General features: G+C 35.2%; 1 protein-coding gene across 1 annotated transcript in view; it reads left to right on the forward strand.

The window, feature by feature from the left end:
- The window catches only part of COL24A1 (collagen type XXIV alpha 1 chain), a 339,879-nt gene that overhangs the window by 219,079 nt on the left and 94,355 nt on the right, over positions 1-26,445 (forward strand). Inside the window, exons 33-38 of the mRNA XM_036256775.1 lie at positions 6,369-6,422; positions 13,375-13,428; positions 18,135-18,188; positions 18,565-18,618; positions 20,432-20,485; positions 20,944-21,051. Coding sequence (XP_036112668.1) covers positions 6,369-6,422; positions 13,375-13,428; positions 18,135-18,188; positions 18,565-18,618; positions 20,432-20,485; positions 20,944-21,051 — 378 coding nt within the window. The remainder of the gene's footprint in view (positions 1-6,368; positions 6,423-13,374; positions 13,429-18,134; positions 18,189-18,564; positions 18,619-20,431; positions 20,486-20,943; positions 21,052-26,445) is intronic.

Consider the following 26,445-nt stretch of genomic DNA (forward strand, 5'->3'; position numbering starts at 1 on the left):
TAAATTTCACATATGAGTGAAATCACATGGTACTTGTCTTTCTCTGACTGGCTTATTTCATAGCATAATGTCCTCCAGGTCCATCCCTACTGTCGCAAATGTTCTTCCTTTTTAGTGCCAAGTAGTATTCCATTGTGTAAATGTACCATGGCTTCTGGGAACGTATCCCAAGAAGCCGGACACACTAATTCACACTAATTAGGACACACTAATTCACAAGAATATATTCACAAGAATTCATTGCAGTGATATTTACTATAGCCAAGGTTGTAAATAATTTTGAGTGGATAAAATATAATGGAATATTAATAAAGCTAGCATAACAAAAAACTTCGCTGAGGCTTCTTGCCTAGTTTCGTTTTATTTCAACTTGAGTGTTTTTTAGACCCTTGCAGTGTGGAGCTTCGTGTCATTATGCTGTCCCATGGTGCTGGTCTGAGAGTTTTTGGTTATATAATACTAGATGTTTTCCTACTGTCAAAGGTCTTTTCAGAAGTATTCAACTTTTCCCCTGAGAGGCAACAAGTACTGTGATTATCATCATTAACTGAGGAGAAAAACTGTTCTTAAAGAAAAAAAAGGAAGCTGCATATACACATATGTACACAGACACACATATATGATATTACACATATATAATTTTGAGCACATATGCTTAAATGTATGGGCAATTTTTAATTCATTTGGAATCATAATTTTTAATGATGAAATTTTGATTTGTAATACACATAAATGTATATATAGAATTAGGTGACAATTTAAATAGCCTGCAACTGAAGAGTCAGAAAAAGATTAGAGAAAAATGTTTAACTGCCATAGTAATTGTCACTGTCACTGCATTTAGTCTTCTTTGAACTCTGCTGCCCTCTGCCTGTTGTTTTTCATAATAGCATTATGTTTGACAGTCGTCAAACCTAAAGAAGCAGACCTAAGAGAAAAATTACTGTATCCAGGGAAAGAACTTTTGTATGACATTGTATTATTAGTTGATGTAATCCCCAAAGGATATTCTTTGAGTATTAATATTCATCATCTGAGATATTAATGTAAATGGTGTTTGTGTGTATGTTTTATTTTGCTGCAGGATATAGAAAGCTAATATGTTGTAATAAGTGGAGAAACTTGGAGCTCATCAAGTTCATCGAACCTATCAGATATTTTCTGAATAAATGTAAAATTTGATATTTGATTTCTTCAATCAAATATATAAGTTACTAGAACCACTTTGTAACCAGTTATGGCAAGCACGTTTCATAGGCTACTGGAAGATTAAAGTTACTTTAGTGGATGACATGGGTTGGATATTAAACTATGAGTTTATAATAGTTGTTGAGGTTTACTTAGCTCTATACCTACATGGTGTCCTTGTTGATTGAACTGAAATAGACTGTTGAGATTGTAAGGAAGCTAATATCAATCAATCCAAAAAGTCTGGACAGCCCTGAAGATTTATTTGAAATCTCAGTGTCTCTAGTCATTTATGCACTGTCAACAAGCAGGCTTTGCCATAAAATAGAAAGATACATTGGAGGTCAGATTGACCTTTGTTCTAAAAGTGCATGTTCCTATTGGCCATATATATATATATATATATATATAGTCTTCTGGATCATATTTCCTCATCTGTAAAATAAGGAGACATCTCTAAATTGTCAAAATTCTAAAGCTAGATATTAAATGAAAATTGGTAGCACATACAGTACTCTGCTAGTACAGATAGCCAGGAAAAGTATATTTGTCTGTGGGCCAAAATTGTTTCCACACATACATCTGTCTCAAAGGGAGAATCAACAAGAATGGTCATGATCCGTTGTGTTATTAAAACCTGAGTAGCCCTGGCTGGTTTGGTTCAGCGGTTATAGTGTTGGCCTGCAGTCCAGAGAGACCAGGGTTCGGTTCCCGCTAAGAGCACGTACCTCAGTTGCAGTTTGTCCCCGGCCCTGGTGGCAGTTTGTCCCCGGCCCTGGTTGGTCGTACGGGTGGCAGCCATTCGATGTGTCCCTTTCACGTCAATGTTTCTCTCTCTCTCTCCCTCCCACTCTATCTGAACAAAAAAATGGAAAAATGTCCTCGGGTGAGGAAAAAAAAAAAACCTGAATAACTGTTTTTAGTTTCCTAAGTCTTATACAAACTATAACAATTCATACCTTATTTTTATCCAATTTTTTTTCAGTTAATGAGATTAGGAGAGTCAGATCTCCACTTTGATTTTGTTTTTCTCTATTTCTTTGATTCTGTCAAATTTTGCTTTATGTATTTGAAACTCTATTTTTAAAGTACTCACATTTATGACTATAATGTCTTCCTGGTCAACTGATCCTTTTTTCATTACAAACTGATCCCCTGTATCATTGGTAATACTTTTTATTCCTGGTAATCCTGTTGGTTTTGAAATCTACTTTTTTTGATATGTCTTTCTAACCTTCCTATGCTTGCTGTTTCCACAGAATGTCTTTTCTATTAATTTATTTTCCACCCATCTGTGTCTTGAGATTTACTTTTTTTTTTTTTTATCCTCACCCAAGGACATTTTTCTATTTTTTGTTCAGACAGAGTTGGGGGAAGAGAGACGAAGAAAGAGAGAGAGAGAGACAGACAGACAGACAGACATCGATATCAACGTGAAAGGGACACATAGAGTGGCTGCCACCCACACAACCAGCCAGGGCCAGGGACAAACTGCAACCGAGTTATGCACCCTTAGTGGGAACTGAACCCAGGTCTCTCTGGACCACAGACTGACGCTCTAACCGCTGAGCCAAGCCTGCCAGGGCTGTGTCTTGATATTTAAAGTGAGTGTCTATATTTGGGTCTTGCTTTTTTATTCATTCTGGTAATCTCTGTCTTCTAATTAGTGCTTGGCCCATTTCCATTTACTGTAATAATTGATGTGGTTGCATTTAGGTCTACCATTGTACCATTGTATTTTCCTTTGTGGTGGTGGTGGTGTTCAATGCCTTCTTTTGGCATTGAATAATTTTGAGAACTCCATTTTAATCTAACTATTGGCTTTTTAGCCATACTTTTTATTATTATTTATAGGTGGTCATTCTAGCTCAAAAGTGAGCAAACATTTTCTGTGAAGTGCCAAAAAATAAATATTTTAAGCATTGTGGATATTTTGTTCTCTGTCACAACTACTCAGCTCTGTCATCGTAGTGTGAAAGGAGCCACAGACAGTATCTAAAGGAATGAATATGGCTTTGTTCAAATAAAACTTTATTTACAAAAACAGGTGGTGGTCCAGATTTGACTGTAGTTCACCATTCCCGGGTTTAAGAATCACAGTGTATATCTTAAATTTCCATGGTCTACTTAGAGTTAATAATAAAGATGTTCCTTGAGTTTTGATGAGGTTATGGCCTGATAAACCTATCATAAGTTGAAAATATTGTAAACTGAAAATAGGCCTAACCCACCAAACATGATAGCTTATCCTAGCCTACTTTAAACGTGTTCAGAACTTACATTCGCCTACAGTTGGGCAAAATCATCTAACACAGTGAATACACTGTAGAGTATTGGGTGTTCACCCTCACGACTGCATGGCTGACGGGGAGTGTGTCTCCCGGCTACGGCCCAGCAAGCAAGAGAGATTATCATGCTGCCTGGAGAAAGTTAAAAATTCAAAACTCGAAATACTAAAGGCATATCACTTAGATGCCATCTTAAAGTCAAAAATCTTAAGCTGATCACTTGTCAAGTTGGGGAACCATGTGTAATACTTAGCATAATTGTAAGGAACTGAAAACATATAGCCCATTTACCAACATGTGGTATTTTGTGCTATAACTATATATATATAATAAACCCCATATTGCAAAGTTAAAATTTTGTTTTAATATGAATAAAATATTTTTTGCTTTAATATAAATAAGTAAAATATGTGTTTTAGGGATATTTAGGAAAAAGTAGTGTTTTTAATTCATCCATGCATTTACTCTTTTTGGTGTACTTCATTCTTGTCTGTAGATCTGCATTTCCAAAGAGTGTCATTTCCCTGTAGCCTATAGAACTGCTTTTACATTTCTTATACTCAAGTTCTGTTAGTGATTAATTCTCTTTATTTATCAGAATGTCTTTATTTCACTTCATTCTCAGTCCCCGGCACTGATCAGGGTCATGTGGGAGGCAACCAATCCATGATGCCCCACCCCACCCCTGTTCAGAGATAAATGGAAAAAAATATATTTGGGTGAGGAATAAAAAAAAAAGGGGGGGGGGAGTGTCTCTTTATCTTTGGCTTTTAGCAGTTTGAGTATGATGTGCCTAGATGGATGTTCTTGCGTATATCCAGCCTGAGGTTTGCTAAGCTTCTTATGTGGGTAAATTGGTGTTTTCAGTAAATTGGAAATTTTCAACTTTATTTTCTCAAATATTTCTCTACCCTCTCTTCTCCTTTCCTTCTTAGATTCCAATTAAATACATGTTAAACATTTGATAACATCCCTTAGGTCCCTGAGGCTCTGTAATTGATGTGTCAATCTTTCTTTTTCCTGTTTTCTTACTTTAATTGGATAAGCCCACTCCATCTTTACTCACCTGTTCAGCCCACTGAGTGAAATTTTAGTGCTGATATTGTTTTTAAATTTTACATCAGACATTCAATTTTTAGTTCTGTAATTTTTTTTTTAGTTGCGACTTTTTTTTGAGATTTCCTATTTTTTTATTCTTCATGAGTGTATTTATATTTACATGATTGATCATATTTATGATAGCTACTTTAAAATTCTTGTGTGAAAAGCTAACATCTGAGTAATTTTGAGTTTCACTTCCATTAATTGTCATTTCTTATGAATAAGGGAAAGTTTTCTGCCCAGTAACTTGGAATTATATCCTGGACATTTTGAATAATGCACTGTAGAGACTCCAAATTCTGTTATATTCCTTTGAAAAGTTGTGTTGTTTTCTTTTGTTTTGTTTTTTTAATTTGGCTGGCAGTTAACTTGGAAATCTCTGTTCTGTTTTTTTAGTCTTGGCTTGGATGCTCAGAGTCTGCTTCATCATTGCATAGTTCAAATGTCAGCAAGAGTTCTAAACTGAGTTTATACTCAGATTTTGAGGCTTTCTGTCCCTGACTCTTCCTTCCATCACTTTCTAGGATCTGTGGTCACTCCAAATGCTGCCCTCTGGTTCTCTGTGCCAGAAGGACAGTGTGGCTCTATCCTGCTTTTTAAAGACCGTTCTATATGACTTACCCTCTGGCTAAAAGCCATTAAAAAATCAGAAACTCACCTAGTGACATCTGTTCTTCTTTAGGTAGACACTCACTCTAGGGGTCTATTTTTGGTCTTTCCTGAATGCCTTCAGGTCTTTTTGAAAAAATATTTTGTCCTGGGTTTATAGTTATCTGTATATAGGTTGGCTTCATAGGAGCTACTTAGCTAATATTAGAAGTGGAAACCCTTAACAGTTCTTCTTTAAATAGAATTTTCTCTGTAATAACTCAAAATACTTGAGAAAAACTTATTTCATAATTCTTATAATACATAAAGTGTATAGTATTAACTTTATTCTTTCCCATTCTTCAGAGCCCTGGCCAGTTTGGGTTCGATTCATGGTCAAGGGCACATACTTCAATCCCAGTCCCAGTCGGGTGGTGTGGGAGACGAACAATTGATGTCTCTCTCTCTCTGTCTCTCTCTGTCTCTCTCTCTCTCTCTCTCCCCCACCCCTCCCTCCCTTCCACTCTCTCTAAGCATCAATGGAAAAAAATATCCTCAGGTGAGGATTAACAACAGCAGCAGAAAAAACAAACAAACAAACAAAAAAACAGTCTGGTGGTTTGGAACATTATTCACAGTAACCAAAAGGTGGAAATCCCAAATGTTCACTGACAGATCAGTGGTATACAAGATGTACTATATACATATTATGGAATATTATTCAACCTTATAAAGGAAGGAAGTCTTAACACGTTACAACATGGATGAACCTTGAAGACATTATGCTACATGAAATAAGCCAGATACAAAAGAACAAACATTGTATTATTCCACTTACATAGGGTACCTAGAATAGTTGGAGACTGCACGTAGAATGGTGGGTGCCATAGGAATGGGGGAGGGGAGCTGGGAATTATTTCATGAGTATAGAGTTTCAGTTTGGAAAAATAAAAACTTCTAAGGATAGATAGTGGTAATGGTAGCACAACAGTGTACATGTACTTACTACCACAGAACTGTACACTTAAAAATTGTTAAAATGGTAAATTTTGTTGTGTATATTTTACCACAAATGGAAAAAAAAAAATAGAGGCAGACAGAAAAGTTAGGTAAGATAATTGTGAAAGAAACCAGAAGCAAGGGAACTGTCTAAAACATTTTCCAGCATCATTTTTTCTTTAAGTTTTACCTTTGTTTGTTCAGGGTGCACAAGGACCCCCTGGGAGTACCGGAGACAGGGGACTTACAGGAGAACCAGTAAGTTTATCTTTATATGTTTATAATAATGCTTTCTCATAATGCACATTTATCTTTCTGTTATTATTGCTTTCCGCTGTGGCTGGTAGGTTTCTGAAAGCAGCATTTATCATGGACACCTAATTATGTAGAACAAACATTTTGCTGTGAATATAGTCTGTAGTGCCTTTCTGATTTCATATAGTCAAACTTGTGGAACTATTAAAACTTCACCTATTTCTGTTTTCAACAATGTGAACTCTGTTTTATTGAATCTCAGTAATTTTCTTTCTGAATGTCTTGCTGTTCTTATAATAATAATTACACACACACACACACACACACACACACACAAGGTCACATTTAGGAGGCCAGCTCTCTATAAAAAACCATACAGAAGTCCAATGTGCTATCCAACACAATACAATATGAAGATTATGTATCATAGAAATGTATACTTGAAACCCATATAATCTTATTAACCAATGTCACATAATCACCAACAAATTTAATGAAAAGAAAAAGAAAACCATGTAGAGAAGCCAAAGTCAACATATGATTAGCCAAAATGTACAAACTTGGCAGAAATGTTGGTACATCAGTACAAAAACTTACATCATAATTTGATAAATGTAATTTAATTATAGTTTCCATGGAAAATGAATTGTGAAAAGGAAAGACATGTCACACCTACTTTCTCACAATTTATTTTTTATTGCCTATGAAGTCATTCTTCTGGGATGGTATCAGATGTAATATGCTGTAACGAGCTTCTAAGATTTATGATACAGTAGAGTCTTTCAAACTACTGGGCTGATCTTATCCATCAGTTGACACAAAGGTTTACAGTGACCTTTGCATAATTTATTTACCTAGTAGCAAGTGGAAAATTCTAAAAGTCATAGTGTTATTCTTATCAAACTGTATTCGCTTTCTCTTTTACATATTTAATCCATGGCATAAGCTCTCTAAACAATAAATAAAGATTTGATCATATAAATAATTCTTTCCATTTAAAGACTCTTAAATCTGGTATTGATTTTATCAATCTAAATCCTTCTGGTTTTTTCCCCTATTTTATATCTCTTAACTTGCCATCCCAATTCTAATATTTATTTTATAAAAAATAATGCAGCTCTCTTTAGCATTATTTATTTAAATAGCTCTTTTTTCTGAAAACAATAATAATAATAATAATCTGTAGCTCCTTGAGGTCAGAGATCATTTCTAACACTTTTGCAATCTTTTTTCCTGGTGTAATGTCTAGCATATTATATCTACTTAATGCAAGTTTGTTCAACTGAATTGACAAAAGGTCATATCCCAAAGATATAATTATTCAGCCAGTAATATCAGATAAAGCAAAGTGAAATGATAATTAAGTTAGTCTTAATAAAGAACACATTTAAGTAGAGATAAGTGTGTTAATAGGGCTATGGAAACAGCAGAGATAATATCTTCTTCCTTATACAAGAAAATATTTGTTATTGTAGTCATAAATGACTAAATGTTTAACATGGTAAATAAACTATAAATTCATTTATACTGTATACAGTAGGCTTTGTTTCTTATATTTGAGCAGCCAGGCCAAATCATAGAAAGGAAAAGAACAGAAGTAAATTCGTAAAATGAAGGACACAGAAGAGATATTGAAACATATTTATATTTTGAGAATAATAAAATAGAGGACTACAGTTTCTCTATAACCAACACCTATTAGAGTTGTCTATCTTAAACAAGATTCAAAACTGGTTTATTCATTACAGTGCAAGTATTGGAATTTGGATAGTTGATCATTTATTCATTCAGTCAACAAATATTTATTAATAACCTGCACTTGGCCCTGGCCAGTTTTGCTCAGCGGTTAGAGCATCGGCCTTTGGTCCAGAGAGACCCAGGTTCGGTTCTCACTAAGGGCACGTACTTTGGTTGCAGTTTGTCCTCGGCCCTGGTTGGGTCATGGGAGTGGCAACCACTCAATGTGTCCTTTTCACGTTGATGTTTCTCTCTCTCTCTCTTCCTCTCTCTCCCTCCCACTCTATCTGAACAAAAAATGGAAAAATATCCTCGAGTAAGGATAAAAAAAAAGAACCTGCACTTGGAGTATAGTGGTAACCATGGAATCTTTAGTCTAATGGTAGAAGTACACATTAATTAATACCAGAGATAAATGGATAATTCAAAATTGGGAGAAATGCTCTAAAGTATAGGACAGCCCTCAGACCAGTCATCAGCTTTTGTAAATAAAGTTGTGTGTTACACATCTACAACCATTCGCTTATATATGGATGGCTGTTTTCTTGCTACAACATATGTAACAGAGACCACATGACCCACAAGCCTGAAGTACTTATCATCTGGCCCTTTAGGAAAAAGTCTGCTGACCTCTTATCTAGATTTTAATCACATTTGCTAAAAAAAAATTCCAATCAGTGCAAAACGGATGCATATAGTCCTCCTGGAGGTGCACAGGGTACAACTGTATAAAGTTATCCTCAATAAGAAGAAAAATATGAAGAAATTTTCAAAAATGTGCTAAGCAACCTAGAAACTAACTTAAGTAAAAAAGCAAATTATTATCTAAATAGAAAACTTGAAAATTAAAAAAAAAATGATTAAAATAAATAAATATATAGAAGATTGATACTTTTTAAAGTAATATATTAGATTTAACCCAATCCTATTCCATATTATAAATTGGCTATAGGGGCTTGATTTAATGATTTTAAGGATAAATAAAAATAAGCAGGCAAATAGCTTAATATTTTTAACCTGGCATAAAAGATGAGGACTAATGCTACTGGAGTTTAAAAGAAATACTAAAAATAAAACAATTAAATCCTGTGACACTGATCCAAATCTGAACATACAGATATGTGGACCAGAGAAGCATATGGGAGAATTAAACATTTGACGAGGACAATGTTACAAATCAGTAGGGCAGTGCTGTACTGGATGCTAACTCATGAAGAGTTCACAGTTTTTAGAAATATAGCAAATCACTTCAACATAAGGGCATACATTCTAAAATACAGGTCAGTTTACAGGCCTAAAGTAGCCCAAAGGAAATGTACTAGCCCAACCTGCCTTTCCCAGAAGACTTGATTAAGGAAATGACACTTGGCTTGAATCTTGGATAAATTAGAGGTAGCCAAATGAAGAGGGCAGAAAGAGCACTCTGCGTGGAACAGCATGAAGAAAGACACGAGAGCATGAAACAACTTGATATCTTTAAGGAAGCCTTAAGCAGTTGCATTCACTACAACATGAAGTAAAAGGTAGGAAGTGTTGATATTTGGTTAAAAGAGGCTTTGTTGTCTTTTTAATTCAATTTATCGAGGTGACATTGGTTCGCAAAACCACACGGGTTTCAAGTGTACAACTCAATAAAACATCATCTAGATTCTCACCTAACATTGTATGTCAAAATAAGGCTTAAATAAGTATATATTTTAAATTATAAGTAACAAGAATAGGTGAAATAACTTTTAAAATGGGAATAAATATTTTAAACTTAAATGTGATTTTAAAAAAAGTAATAAAATACTGACAACTTTAACTATATACAAATTTTAAACTTTTTCCATCCTAATTTTTTTTAAATGTTCAAAGATTTAAGGAGATACACCAAAATGTTAAGTGGTTATTTTGGGTCATTTTTAATTTTGTGTATTTCCAAGTGTTCTATAGTGATAATGTTTGGGGATAGGGGTAGGTGGGAGGTTATCCTTAACAATGTATTTTTTAAATAAAATGACAAATCACAAAGTAGGTGGATGTTAGTGTTAAATAGAACAGATAAAAGTTAATGTCTTTAATACATAAAGAACTTCTATCATTTTTTTAATGACTCCCAAAATATGTTGGCAAAGGATATGATCAAGCAACACATAGAATATCACAGATAGCCCTGTCAGTAAGCACAGATAGCTCAGTGGTTGAGCATCGACCCATGCAGCAAGAGGTCGCCAGTTCAATTCCTGGTCAGGGCATATGCCAGGTTGTGAGCCAAATCCCCATTAGGGGGCATGCAGGAGGCAGCCAATTGATGTTCTCGCTCATCGATGTTTCTATCTTCCTCTCCCTTCCTCTCTCCCTAAAATCAATAAAAATGAAAATACTATCACAAATAGCTGATAAACGAATGACAAAAACAATATTTGACCAAACTAATCATATATATACACTTTTAAGTACCAGATTGTCTATCAAATTAACAAAGGACTTATTGTGTTGGAATGCATTCAGAGAAATAGTTTCTAATTTTTATATGTTGCTTTTAGAATGTGAATTATTGCAACCTTTTAAGAAATTGACTTGACTTTTGACCAAATACTACATTTCAGGCTGTGTTCTAAGGGGGAAAATGCAGACTACACACAAAGACTTATGCACAATATTTCTATCAGTGTGTTTATAATAGGGTAGGAATATATTCCGAGGATAGCCATACATTTTTAAATATTATCCATAATATTTAATAAGCCATAATTAAAAAATATCACTAACCTTTAATGGCTATACTGTTGAGTAGACGACAGCATAAGTAATGCCTATTTACCAACTTATATCCTATCATTCAAAAGTTTATCTGTTATTTGGCAATATCACATGATATTACAGACCTTAACTTTCACTTATTGTCTAACATGCATAGAATAAGTCTACTAAAGCAACATTTTACTGTTAAAAGGAATTAAAAACAGTATAAGTGCCTAGCATTAAGAAAATGATTGCCCGGTTGGAGTGGCTTAGTGGTTGAGCGTCGACCCATGCACCAAGAGGTCACTGGTTCAATTCCCAGTCAGGGCATGTGCCCAGATTGTGGGCCCAATCCCCAGTGGGGGGCATGCAGGAGGTGGCCAATCGATGTTCTCTCTCATCGATGTTTCTGTCTCTGTCTTCCTTCCTCTCATTAAATTTTTTTAATGATTAATTTATGGTACTGTGGAATATTAAATGGAATATTGTGTAGCCACTGAACAATTTTTGTTATGAAATATTTACAATAACATGGTACAATGTTTATATTTAGAATAGACTCTTAAGCATACAGTAGCAGGATATAGAGTTATTTATAAGTATGGTCCTTCAAAAGAATAAGAAGAAACTACGAAAGAATATTTACAGTGTTTAATGTAATCTGTTATTTTGTACTTTCCACACTTTTCAAATATTTTTAAATGAGCATTACTATAACAATTTAGAAAAGCAGTGTAGGATAACCAATCATACCATTGTTTTGCTCCACATTATTACTTTTTTTAAAAATAATCCTCACATGAGGATATTTTTCCATTCATCTTCAGATGAAGTGCAGGGGGAGGGAGAGAAACTTCAATGTGAGAGAGACACATCGATTGGCTGCCTCCTGCATGACCCTGACCAGGGTCGGGTAAGGAAGCACAACCAAGGTACGTGTCCTTGACCGGAATTGAACTCGCGACTCTTTGGTCCACGGTTGACACTCTAACTGCTGAGCAAACCGGCCAGGGCCCCAGTATTACATTTTTTAAAAGTCAGGTGTTCACAAAATTGAGATGGAGTATAATCTCCTAGAAAATTTTAACTAATTTATTATTTTCTAAATCTAAAAAAAAACCTTCCATCTTTGTAGAAAGATCAGAAAGTGCAAGTAGCTTTTTAGCATGGCTGAAGAAATGCCATTATATTATAGTTGCTAAATAAGTATGAATTTATCTAAAATATTCTAGCCAGTTAAATGGCTTCCACACACTAAGAAGATTCTTTAGATTGGGCAATTTAATGTTTAGGCAATAAGCAAATTACTCAATATTTTTGTACTTAAAATTAACTATTTGGTATCACTGTGATCAAGATTTCCATAAAGGTCCCAACATACATTTTATTGCAACTTAGTGATTATCCCATGTAAACATTGTTACATCATTCATATGAAACAGAGGAATTGTTCAACTGGACTCAGTACTGTGACAAAGTATGACATCAAAGGAACTCCAACCTATTTTTTATTGAATTTATTGGGATGACAAAATCATACAGGTTTCAAGTGTACAATTCAACAAAACATCTGCACCACTGCATCATGCACCCATCACCCTAAGCAAAGTCTCTTTTCATCCCTATCCCCCACCTTTGCCTACCCACCTACTCTCTCCATCCCCCTTTCCCTCTGGCTATCACCACACTATTGTCTGTGTTTATGGGTTATATGTATATATATTTTTTCTTTATTGATTTTACATAGAGAGAAAGGGAGAAGGAGAGAGAGAGGTAGAAACATCAATGAGAGAGAACATCGGTTGGCCACCTCCTGCATGCCCCTCACTGGGGATCTGGCCCACAACCTGGGCATGTGCCCCAACTGGGAATTGAACTGGTGACCTCCTGGTGTGTGGCACTTGACACTTAACCACTGAGCCATACTGGCCAGGCATATATGGTTTTCTGCTTAATCCTTTCACCTTCTTCCATCCAGCGCTCCAACTCCCTCCCCTCTGACAGCTGTCAATCTCTTCCATATATCTATGCTTCTGTTTCTATGTTGTTCATCAGTTTATTTTGTTCATTTTTTTATTTCCCTGGAGACCAATTATCTACTTCTTAAAAAATGGTATTTTGCTTGTCACACACTTTCCAAGAATGTAAATAAGTCTGTAATTATAATAACCATTAAATAAGATAACTTTTAAAAGTCCTTAGCACAATATTTTATATTTATTAGGCATTTGATAAGTATTTATTGATGAATAAATAAATTAGGGAATGAAATAATGAATGGTATTTTCTTTTCTTTTGAATCCAAGCGTACAACACATGTGTATCCAAAAAAGATATAATTTTATTCATGCAGAAAGTAAAGTAATACATTAATAAATGTATTGTGTTATATTACATGTGATAGCTTATAAATTCCATATTTAGATGCATATGTTAATTGAAATGTAGAACAAACTTTGATTTTAAGATTTTAAATTTTATTTTAAAACAGGGACCACGAGGACAGCAAGGGGATGTTGGGCCTCCAGGAGAAGTGGGTGCTGAGGTAATATTTTGTGGCTCTTTCTCGTTAGTTCATCAGGCTTAATACTTCCTATAAGACTCCTCAAAGGTATACTTGACTTGTTAGATATATATCATAGAGAAAAATTCTATAGTATTTTGTTTCATATTCAGAAAACAAAGCCTAAAATTCAATTAAGGAGGGATGACTGTTGTAAGAACCTAATTTTATTTATATAAAGTTTTCCTCTTAACAGCTCACTTAAATGGCAACAAAAGTGGATAAAACTTTCCCTTAACTGACTGAGAATTAACTTGATAACTCTCACTCTAAGATGTTATGTCTCCTTAATAGAAGAATGTTGAGAAGTGACTCCCATTCAGGATATATTTTGGAATAATAAACCCCAGTTGTTATAATTATAAAATCTACTTACTATTTCTGTTGTTTATTCAATTTAGTGCTAAATAGGCTAGACATAAATTCTCTCCTTCCTTAGCTTCTCTGACATCGCTGTCTCTTGGTTCTGCTCTCTGCCTTCTGATGAGCCCTTCTCGGTCTTTACGTGAAGTTGTCCTTCCTCTTTTCCAGTTTAGCAATCATATTATCACAGTGACCTTAACTGCCAGTATTATTCTGGTAGCTCTCAACTGAATAGCTCTAATGCATGCCTCTCTCTTCAGCTCCCATCATTTACATATTTTCTGTTGTCTTTTACTAGATATCCCACAAACATTTCAAACTCAAAATATCCAAACCAAACCCATCATTTTCCCCCTGTTCTTTCTGCTGTTATTTTCATCTCACTGAAAGATAACCCTTTGGCCCACTAATCTTAAACTGAGTCATCCTAGACTTCTCTTCCTCCTTCATCCTCGACAGTCAACCCTCTTTCCCCTTTATCACTGTTGCCAGTCTTCTATTCATCTGCTTTTATCCCAGGTCTCCTCCAACTCTCAGCATTTCTTAGCTACTTGTTGCCAGCTTATCTTTGTCATAACATTCCTCTTCTTGAAATGTTTTTAATGGCTCTCATGGCCTTTACTAAAATGTCAGTTGTTATAATTATAAAATCTACTTGCTATTTCTGTTGTTTATTCATGATAAATAATGATAAACATGATAAATAATGTTCTACATTATCTAATCTCTGCAGGCCTGTTCAACCACCTATCAATAAAACTTTTCTCCTCCCCATGTGTTCCCATTTGTTTTTCTATTTTTAATTCTATGATTATACCATGCTTTTTTGCTCTGCACTATGTATCCACTGGGGATAAAAGGATGGTTGAGATGTGGTCCCTGATTTTTTTAGGAGTTTATAATCTAGTCCAGAATGTAATTATATAAAAGATCATTATGTTACAATATGTTAGACCCAATGGTGGAGATGTTCACAGGGCAATTTGAGAGCACTTAACCTTACCTGTGTTAAGGAAAAAAGAAGATGCAATGCATGTAAGTGAGTGAGTGTGTGTGTGTGTGTGTGTGTGTGTGTATTTGTGAAGGGCGTATGAGATGAGTTTTAAGGAATGAGTGTCAGCCATATGAAAAGAGGAATAAGAATTAGGAAATTCTAGAAAAAGGGATAGTATGAGCAGAAACAAACATGGGGCAATATGCATTCATTGATGCTTACAGTCAAAGTAAGAAGTAGTGATAGATAAAGTTGTAGATAAATGGTTAGATCACTAAAAGTCTTGTGTCTCTGTTAAGAAGCTTGAATTTTATATGTTATGGGCTGTCGGAAATGTAGGGTATAAGCAAAGCAATAATAAAGTCAGATTTGTATATTTGGAATATAATTCCAGAAGTTGCATGGAGGATGTATTTGAGAAGACAAAGGTAAAGACATGTAGACCTACTAACAGTCTATTGCCTTCAAGCAGGCAGGGAATGATGGCAATCTGAACTAAAGTAGTAGGCATGGAAAAGGAAAGGAGGGGGCCGATTTGAGAAATGTTTGTTATATAAATTCTGTAAACCTGCTATTTGTGGGATATGGAAAGTAAAGGGAAAAGAGAAGTAAAAAATTATTGCCTGACTTCTAGGTTGTGCAACAGGATGGATGCCCTTTTCTGAGACCAAAGAAGAATGTTAGGGAGCTTAAGATCAGAATCTGCCGGTCTGCCCAAGCTAAATGGTTAACAAATAGCAGAGTTGGGCTGGAATCCACATCTGACTGAAAAGCGGAGGCTGATAACCTATACTAATTCACATCCTCTGAGCCTAAAGAAAGCTGAGAGGAGTCATACCTCATAACTTGAAGTTTTTCACAGGAGGAAAGAAGAATGCTGTTGTGATAAGGAGTGGAGGTTGAGTAGACGAGCTGAGGAAAATATGCTGATTTAGAATAGTTGATGATAACAGAAGAGGGAAATGACAAGTTAAAGAGCATGCATACCTCACTGAAAAGCTGAAGTAGAAGAATGAATTTGCATTATATCAATGATGGTGATGATGAAGCTAATAGCTAACAATTCTGGAGCACTTTCTACGTGACTAGAATGTACTTATGTGCTTTGCTGTATTAATACACCATCACAACACCCTATGAGGTAGATGCAGTTGTTATCCTCATTCTACAGATGAGGGAACTAAGGCATGAATTGGTAAAGCACCTTGCTCAAGAGCAAAGCTAGTAGTAGTGGTAGAGTCTACATTTAAATTTAAGCAATTTTTGTCCACATACTATTCTCTTAGCCACTGTGCCTCTCAACATGTAATGATGCCATTTTGCATAAATGTGTAAAATTTTCCAGCATTAGTCTACTGGGAATATAAATGTAAAATGGGATTTAAAGTGGTAATTCGAGATTGGCATAAGAAATAGGTACTACCAAGATCAGAGTATCAGCTATTGGATTTAGCCAAAAAAGAAATACAAGAAGCCAAGAAGAGCTGAAAGATTGGGAGAAATTAGGAACCGGAAGAGGCCCATGAGACCTAAAGCAATTTTGATATGGAAGAAATTCTGAAAGTGTTGGATTCTCTCTCAAGAGAGAAATTCAATCTTAGGTGGGATATTAAATGCTATAGTTTCTGAGACGGAGCAGAGACCCAGACAGTCTCGCTTCATAGTCCTTCCTCAAGTACTGCACTGCCTCTCGTCAAGTAAAGTCACAAAGATAATCAACAGAAAAATCTAAATAATATACTATTTAGAAGTTGATGAAATGATGGTAAGACAAAGGAACTAAAATTCAGCTAGGAGGTACATCAAGAAGTAGAGAGGTAACTTTTGAGTTATAGAAGTAACTAGTAGGAGAACTAAAAAGAAAAATTGTTTATGAAGTAGTTGCCTCTGAGGAATGGGACTGGGCTTTTCAGTATAAGTCCATCTGTACCGTTGTCCATATATAGTGTTTTTTTGTTTTTTGTTTTTTTTTATTTTTATTTTTTTTATCCTCACCTGAGGACATTTTTCCATTTTTTGTTCAGGTAGAGTGGGAGGGAGAGAGAGGAACAGAGAGAGAGAGAAACAACGATGCAAAAGGAACACATCTAGTGGCTGCCACCCGCACAACGGACCAGGGCCGGGGACAAACTGCAACCGAGGTAGGCGCCCTTAGCGGGAACCGAACCCAGGTCTCTCTGGACCGCAGGCCGACGCTCCAACCGCTGAGCCAAACCGGCCAGGGCTATAGTTTTTTTTTTTTTAAACAAAGTGAATATGGACTGCAGAAGTTAAGTCAAATGAAAATTGGACTTTCTTTCATCGAAAATACTATAATGACATAAATGCTATTTTAAACTATAATAATTAAGAAAAATTATCACCCACGGATCATAACTATTGAGAAACCCCTGAAATAAAGCAAACAGAAAACTTTTGGTCAAGATATTATTTTGAATTAATGCTTTAAACTATCCCTCTATTCCCAAAACATGGGAATTATAGAATACGTATGTATGTGTTTATAATTGTGTGTGTGTGCGTGTACACACATAGGCATACCTTACACATGCACACACAGAGTGAGGGAGAGAGAGGAGGAAAGGATTGGAGAAGAGAAAGGGGTAGTGAGGAAGGGAAGAGGCAAAGGGTATGCATTAGCATGCTCAAAAACAAAATAAATACCTTCAAGAGACACAAAACAATACAACAGCAGTTGTGGGAGATCCAGGCCTAGAAATAGCCAGTGGTTGCAAGAAGTTGTATATTTTCAAGGTAAAAGGAACCAAAAGCTTTCCAACTGAACCCACTCATGAAAGGGGAGTGGGGGGAGGGTGCCATAGAAAGATAGAGTCTTTTATACTATGAATAAATTTGTATCTTTTTTAGAGTGATGTATTTTATAAAACCAGTAAAGAAAATGAAAATTTTTTTAAAGAAGTGTGTTCTAAAGGGCTTAACAGAAATGGATGGGAAGAGTAAAAAGTGAAAAAAAAAAAAACACGGAAAATAGTAAGATTATGAGAATAGAAAATTAGAGGAGAAAAAAAAGGGCGGGGGGAGATAATTTGTCTTTGACCAAAGATTAAAGAATGAGTGAAACAATTAGAAAAAAATCTGGCCTTAAAAGTTGATTTTAGGTTATATTGTTTTGGCATTTGAGCTGTTAAAAAGTCCCAGATAGTATCTGGTCTTATACCATGAAGTTTATAAAGGAGCATGAAAGACCCTTTCCTGGACATAGATCTCTCATCCTTGGGCTAAAAATTACTACCATCTTGTGAGGTTCTTATTGCCTTTATAATTGGGTAAGGGTTGTGTACAATCCATGTGTCAAATCACTCTCTTGCAGGGACCTTCAGGTATCGAGGGAGAGTCTGGTCTGCAAGGCGAACCTGGTGCAAAGGTGACCTTCCTAAATGGTAAAGGGGAGGGGCTCTATACTTTCACCAGTGAATCCCCTATGTTGGCCACATTTTGGCAAAACCATCTTGAAAGCAGGTGGAGGACAGCAATAAAATTGGAAAGTGTTCTCAAATGCGGCAGAAAAAAAAATTTGTCAGAAAAATATCTGTATATATGTACACAGAATACATATATATATATATAATATGAAAGGGGATACAAATAATAAAGCTAATGGACAAAATACCAGTAAATTAATCTGCAGAAAAGGAAAAAATAAGTATTTCAGAACCGCTAGCCTCATGATATGCTCTTCTTAACTATTAAACGTGCAGTTTTAATAGAAACGAGTTTACCCTTTCCCGTTGTTTCTTCAGGGAGCTGTCGGTCCTGCAGGCAGTGTTGGAGTTGCTGGGGAACCAGGGTTACGGGTCAGTATCTACCAAAAACCATTTTAATAAACTGCCCAACTATTTCAGAGATTCAAACTTAGCCTAAAGACCTAAAAAATTGCTTAATTAACCCCTCTGATGCATTATACAAAATGTGTGTCTGTATTTCATCATTTCAAAGCTGCATGCCAGACTCTGTTCACATTGTGATTGTGTAGCATTTAGAGTCCTAACCTCATGCGTCCTTCTGTCAGAACCAAATGTACTCTGTAGAACACTTGTCAAATATGTGGAATCACTGCCCAGCCGGTGTGGCTCAGTGGTTGAGCATCTACCCATGCACTAAGAGGTCGCAGGTTCGATTTCTGGTCAAGGGACATGCCCAGGTTGTCGGCCCGATCCCCAGGGGGGGCATGCAGGAGGCAGCCAATTGATGTTCTCGCTCATCTGTTTCTATCTCTCTCTCCCTCTCCTTTCCTCTCTCTCTAAAATTTATATACATATAATGGAGTCACCGAAGTTGTCACTAAAGTTAGCATTAAAAAGAAATTCACACATAATAGTGATCAACTCTCAGGCTATTTTCTGACCTAACAAGACAGACAAAAGATTGAAATCTAATTTATGTTGCTGGTGTTTTTTTTAAAGTAGTCATGCAAGGTCATTCAAGGAAATAATTGTAAATAGTTGCGGTTAGATAGCTTACAAAAGTTATTCTAATAGAGATAGCCTTTAATTTGATCTGTGGTAAGTTTTTTCCCCAAGACAACAGTGCCCTAGATCATTTTGAGACATTTGTTTACTAAAAGCCCAAGTACAGAGATGTGTTTTGCACCCGTTTCTTTTATATTTTTCTCTTTCTTGCAAGGGTGGGGCAGGCAGTGTGGGATCAGTGACGGAAGTGTCGGTGGGGCAGGGGGACTACTGTGAAGATGCACTGATTAATTTACCTTTAAATAGTTCAGGTAGCAAAAGAGCCAGTACTGTTTTATTAGCTTCACAAAGCATGGCTCTACATGTCTAAGTTCTGTGTCTATAAGACAGCTTCTTGATGTACCAGGGACTCACTGTTGCTTCTCCTCTGTAAGGGAGAAAATACCAACACTAAAAATCAGGTACACTGAATTTAACTGAATTAAGTTGTATTAATCCATGTCAATTTAGTATAGAAGAGTACTATAGTTTTATGAGGAGTGGTGTTTACAGTTCTTGAACTCAGAAACAGAGGTCTGCCCTGGCTGGTTTGGCTCAGGGGTTAGAGCGTTGGCCTGCCGTCTGGAGAGACAGGGGTTCGGTTCCCACTAAGGGCACGTACCTTGGTTGCAGTTTGTCCCCGGCCCTGGTTGGGTTGTGTGGGTGGCAACCACTTGATGTGTCCCTTTCATGTCGATGTTTCTCTCTCTCTTTCCCTCCCTCCCACTCTATCTGAACAAAATATATATATATTTTATATATATATATTTTATATATATATATATATATATATATATATATATATATATATATATATATATAATGTCCTCGGGTGAGGATAAAGAAAGAAAAAGAAACAGAGGTCTAACTATATAAATTTCCAAAGTTACCATATGGATATATATTACCTTTTATTATCTAAAAGTTATTGATATTCTGTGACCATCTTGCATTTGAATTTACAACACCATGACTCCTTAAATCAACTTTAGAACTATTCCTGGAAAATGAAATCATGTTTATTATACTGTCAAATATTCCTTATAAATAAAGTAGAAGTAGGAAGAAATGTACATAAATGCTTTCTATAGGTCCCGGAAGCAAAAAAATAAAATAATTTACCAAAATAATAAATCTTACTGTTTCTGCTACAAAATAGGGTGAACCAGGAGCTCCTGGAGAAGAAGGTCTCCAAGGAAAAGATGGGTTAAAGGTAAATTATACTGTTAACATTATGTATAAAGTAGATGTTTTATGAAATCTTTAAAATATCACACAGAGTGGGGCAAAAGTAGGTTTACAGTTGTGAATACATGAAACAATGAGTTTATTCTTGTATTATTACTCATGAATTACTGTATTGTTGTTCATACAAACAACTGTAAACCTACTTTTGCCTCACCCTTTATGCATCTCTTTTATGTTCTAAAAACAAAAATCTGCTTATGATACAGCATAATTATTTTACTACTTTCTCTTCCTTAAAAATTTTTGCTTGGTTACATAGACAACAATTCGGGGGTGGGGGTGAGGGAGTGGGATCAGGACGAGGGTGTCAATGGGGGGAAAAGGAGAAACATCTGTAACAAAAATAAATTAATTAAATTTTTAAAATGAACAGCTTTTACAGACAAAAATACATAAATAAATAAATTTTTTCCTGGGTTACAGGGAAACCCAGGAGGAAGGGGACTTCCTGGAGAGGATGGAGAAAATGGAGAGATAGGCTTACCAGGGGCTGCAGGGCCCGAGGGTACACCAGGTCTAATGGGCCCTCCGGTGAGTACTGCTGGGTTCATTCTCAAATACTCAGTGAACTCAGTCCTCTGTGTGTACACACACATGCACACACACACACGCACACACTTTTTGACCCCTTACAGGTGTGCTGCGTAATTGGAGGTACAAAACTGTAGCTTGAGAAAGTGACAAACTAGGATGATTATCGACATAACATCCAAGGAGGAAAGACACTGTTTCCATGTGTCACACAAGCCAGTGAATATTTTTATTGCACTTTATTGAGATATAATTCACTTATAACATGTAAGTTTAAGGTATACAACATGACGATTTAATATATATGTATATATTGTGAAACGATTACCATAATAAGGTTAGGTAACACATTCACCACCAAACATAGTTACCTTTTTGTGTGTGGTGGGAATTTTTAAGATATTTTTCTCTTAGTTACTTTCAACTATACAATACAGTATTGTGAAGTACAGTCGCCATGCTGTGCATTAGATCCCCAGGACTTATTCGTCTTTTACCTGGAAGTGTGTACCCTCTGACTGCCTCCACCCATTCCCCCCACTCCCTGCCCTTGGCAACCACCAATCTACTCTGTTTCTATGAGTTTTGTCTTTTTAGATAACACCTGTGTGTGAGATCATACAGTATTTGTCTTTCTCTATCTGACTTATTTCACAGAGCATAATGTCTTTATTTGCATCTGTGTTGTTGCAAATGGCAGAATTTCCTTCTTTGTATGGCTGAATAATTCTATTCTATATATAAACATGTATGTATATGTGTGTGTACATATATCCAGGGTGAGGCAAAAGCAGGTTTACAGCCCTGGCCAGGTAGCTCAGTTGGTTGGAGCATTCTTCTGTACACCAAAAGGTTGTGGGTTCAATTCCTGGTCAGGGCACATACCTAAGTTGCAGGTTCCATCCCCCGTGGGGGCACATACAAGAGGCAACCGATTGATGTTTCTCTCACATCAATGTTTCTCTCTCTCCTTTCCCCTCTTTCTAAAATCAATAAACATATCCTCAGGTGAGGATTTTTTTTCTAAAGTAGGTTTACAGTTGTGAGTATGCAAAACACAGAGTTTATTCTTATAGTATTTTTTGTTAATTATTGTATTATTTCCCATGTGAACAACTGTAAACCTACTTTTGCCCCACTATGTATATATTGTATTTATTTAATATTAGTTGATTATATATATGGGCTCTTGATTTTTTTCCATTGACCTGTGTTTGTTTTAATTCCAGTACCATGCTGTTTTGATTGACATAGTTTGATATTGACATAGTTTGAAATTAGGACGTGTGATGTCTCCAGGTTTGTTCTCTCTCAAGATTGTTTTGGCTTTTGGAAGTCTTTTGTGGTTTCATGAGAATTTTTTTAAAATTTTTCTATCTCTGTAAAAAAGGCTATTGAAATCTTGACAGGGATGATATTGAATCTATAGATGCTTTGGGTGGGTAGTGCAGAAATTTTATCAACATTCATTTTTTTATTTATAAACATGGTATCTTTTTACATTTATTTGTGTCTTCTTCAATTTCTTTCATCAGTGTCTTACAGTATTCTGTGTACAGATATTTTACCCACTTGGTTATATTTATTCCTAAATATTTTATTGTTTTTGATGCTATTTAAAATGTTGAGTAGAAGTGGTAAGAGTGGGCACCCTTGTCTTTTTTCTAATCTTAAAAGAAAAACTTTCAACCTTTTACTTTTTAAAAATATATATATGTTTTTATTTATTTTAGAGAGAGAAGAAGGGAGAGGTAGAGAAACCTCCATGTGAAAGAGAAACATTGATCGGCCGCCTCCTGCATACTCCCCACTGGGGATCGAACCCACGAGCCATCATGTGGCCTGACTGGAAATCAAACCAGCAACATTTTGGTGCGTGGGATAATGCTCAACCAACTGAGCAACACTGGCCAGGGCATCAACCTTTCACTTTTGAGTATGATGTTAACTGTGGGTTTGTCATATATGGCCTGTATTATATTTTTTCTATACCCAATTTGTTTAGAGTTTTTATCATGAAAGTTCATTGAATTTTGTCAAGTGCTTTCTTCTGCATTTGTTGATTATATGTTTTTTTCCCTTTTCATTCTATGAATGTGGTATATCACATTGATTTATTTGCAGATGGTGAATCATCCTTGCATCCCCGAAATAAATTCCACTTTATCATGATGTATGATCCTTGTAATGTAAAGTTGACCCCCGAACAATACGGGGATTAGGGGCACTGACCCTCCCTGTGCAGTTCAAAATTCACATAAACTTTCTTCTCCCCCAAGATTTAATTATAATCCCTCAGTATCCACAGGGGATTAGTTCCAGGACCCCCCAACACCCCCCCACACACACACACACATTCATGGATGCTCAAATACCTTATATAAAATGACATAGAAGAATGCATAGTTGGCCCTCTGCATCCATGGATTCCCAACTATGGATCCAAAATACAGTTTTTGACTCATGAATGACTGAATCCACAAATGTAAAACCAGGGATATAGAAGGCTGACTGTATATTTTCTGGAGAGAAAAATCCACATATAAGTGAATCATCACAGTTCAAACCAGTGTTTTTCAAGGGTCAACTGTGTAGTTGCATTAAGTCTACTAATATTTTGTTGAGGATTTTTGCATATAGAGATACAGGCCTACAGTTTTTTTTCTTGTGGCATCTTTGTCTAGTTTTGGTATCAGGGTAGTGCTGGCCTTGGTGTATTTCCTCCCCTTCAAAATTTTGAATGAGTTTGAGAAAGATTAGCATTAATTTTTGTTTAAATGTTTGATAGAATTCAATAGTGAAACCTGGGTGTTTCTTCGTTGGGAGGTTTTTCATTACTGATTCAATCTTTTTATATGTTATTGGTGTACTCAGATTTTCTGTTTTCTTCATGGTTCAGTCTGGGTAGGTAGTGTAATTCTAGGAATTTATCTATTTTTTCTAGGTTGTCCAATTTGTTATGATCCTTTGTCTTTCTGTGGTATCATTTATAATGTCTTCTCTTTTATTTCTAAATTTGAGTTCTCTATGTCTCTTTTCTTGTAAGTATAGCTAAAGGTTTGTCAATTTTGTTTATCATTTCAAAAAATCAATTCTTAGTTTTGTTAATCTTTTCCATTATTTTTCTATCCTCTATTTTACCTATTTATTTTCTAATCTTTATCATTTCTTTCCTCCTTCTAACATTGGTCAGAGGTTTTGGTTGTTGTTGATGTTGTTTTGTCTACTTCCTAGGTTCTCTTTTTCTTTTTTGAAAACATAGGCATTTATATCTATGAACTCCCTGCTTAGAACTGCTTTTGCTGCATACCATAAATTTTGGTATGTTATGTTTCACTTTTGTTTCAAGATAATTTTAAATTTTCCTTTTGATTTCTTTTATGATTCATTGGTTATTCAGGAATGTTTTTAATTTTCAAGAATTTGTGAGTTTTCCAGCTTTCTTCCTATTGTTGATTTGTAATTTTATACAACTATGGTCATAAACGATATCTGAATTTGTTGAGACTTACAGTGTGGCCCTATGTATGATCTACCCTTGAAAATGTTCTGTGTTCTACTGCTATTGGATGGAGTGTTCTATACATGTCTTTTAGGTTCATTTGGTTTATAGTGTTGTTCAAATTCACTGTTGTACAAATTCACATATTGATTCTCTGTCTGGATAATCTAGCCATTATAGAAAGGGTATTAAAGTCTCCAACTATTAATACATTGCTGTTTATTTCTCCTTTTATTTTAGTTAGTTTTTTCTTTATATATTTAGGTGCTCTAATATAAGTGCATAAATATTTAGAGTTATTATATATGGACCCCTTCATCATTGTATAATGACCTTCTTTGTCTCTTATAACTATTTTGATTTTAAAGTATATTTTTGCTGATACAAGTAACTACCCCTGCTGTCTTTTGGTTACTATTCTCTTTAAATCTCATTTTCTGTACCTTCACTCTCAGTCTTTCTGTATCCTTAAAGCTTAAGTGAGCCATTTGGAGGCAGCATATTGTCAAGTCTTGTGTTTTTTATCCATTCACCCTTTCTCTGACTTTTCATTGGAGAATTTATATCCATTTACAGTTACATAATTATTGATATGTTGATTTTACTTATTTCCTATTTTGTAGGTCATTTCTTTCTTACTTCCTTTCTTGCTGTCTTCCACTTTGATTTTATGAATTTTGTAGCAGAATTCTTTATGATTTTGTGTGTCTACTACACGGTTTTTGGGGGGGTTTTTTGTGGCTCACATAAAATATTTTATAATTATAACATCCTATTTTAAGCTGAAAACTTTGATAGCATGAAGAAACTTTATACTTCTTCCTCCTTCACATTTTAGATTATTGATGTTACAGTTTATATCTTTTTATTTTATGTATCCAGTAACAAATTATTTAGTTATAGTTATTTTTAATACATTTGAATTTTAACTGTTTACCTAGGGTTGTAAGTTATTTGCACACCATCATTACAATATTAGAGAATACATCTTTGAATATATATTTATCTTTACCAGTGAGTTTTACACATTCATATGTTTTTGCAATATGAATTATATCCTTTTATTTTAGCTTGAAAATATCCTTTAGCATTTCTTGTAAGGCAGATTTAGTGGCAATGAACTCTTCAACTTCAGTTTGTTTGGAAAAGTCTTTATCACTCCTTCATCCCTGAAGGGCAGCATTAATGGGTATAGTAGTTTTTATTAACAGGTTTTTTTCTTTTAATATTTTAAAGATATTTCATTGTCTCCTGGCCTGCAAAGTTTCTGCTGAGAGACCTACTTACAGTTTTATGGGGGCTCTCTGATATAGAACAAGTCACTTTTCCCTTGCGCTTTCAAAATTGTTTCTTTGTCTTTGATTTTTGACAATTTAATTATAATGTGTCTCAAAGTAACCTTTCTCAGTTCAACGTCTTTGGGGTCCTTTGGGACTCAAGAATCTAGATGTCAATTTATCTCCCCAAGTTTGAGACATTTTCAGCCATTATATTTTCAAACAGACTTTCTGACCCTTTCTTTTTCTCCTCTTCTGGTATTCCCACAATACATATATTGCTTCATTTGGTACTGTCCCACAAGCACTATAGAATTTCTTTACTTTCTTTTTCTTTTTGCTCCTCTGAATAATTTCAAATAACTTATCTTTCTAGTTCACTGATTTTTAAATTCTGCTTGTTCAAGTCCACCATTCAATCTCTGTATTGAATTCTTCAGTTCAGTAATTGTATCGTTCATCTCTAGGATTTTTATTTTGTTTATTTTAATGGTTTCTATATCTTTTTTAAACTTCTTGCTTTGTTTATGCATTATTTTTCTAATTTTCTTTAGTTGTCTACATGTTCCTGTACTTCAATGAACTTTTCAAAGAGGATTATTCTGAATGTTTTGT

Source organism: Molossus molossus, unplaced genomic scaffold, assembly GCF_014108415.1.
Source record: "Molossus molossus isolate mMolMol1 unplaced genomic scaffold, mMolMol1.p scaffold_m16_p_12, whole genome shotgun sequence".
In the NCBI taxonomy this organism is placed as follows: domain Eukaryota; kingdom Metazoa; phylum Chordata; class Mammalia; order Chiroptera; family Molossidae; genus Molossus; species Molossus molossus.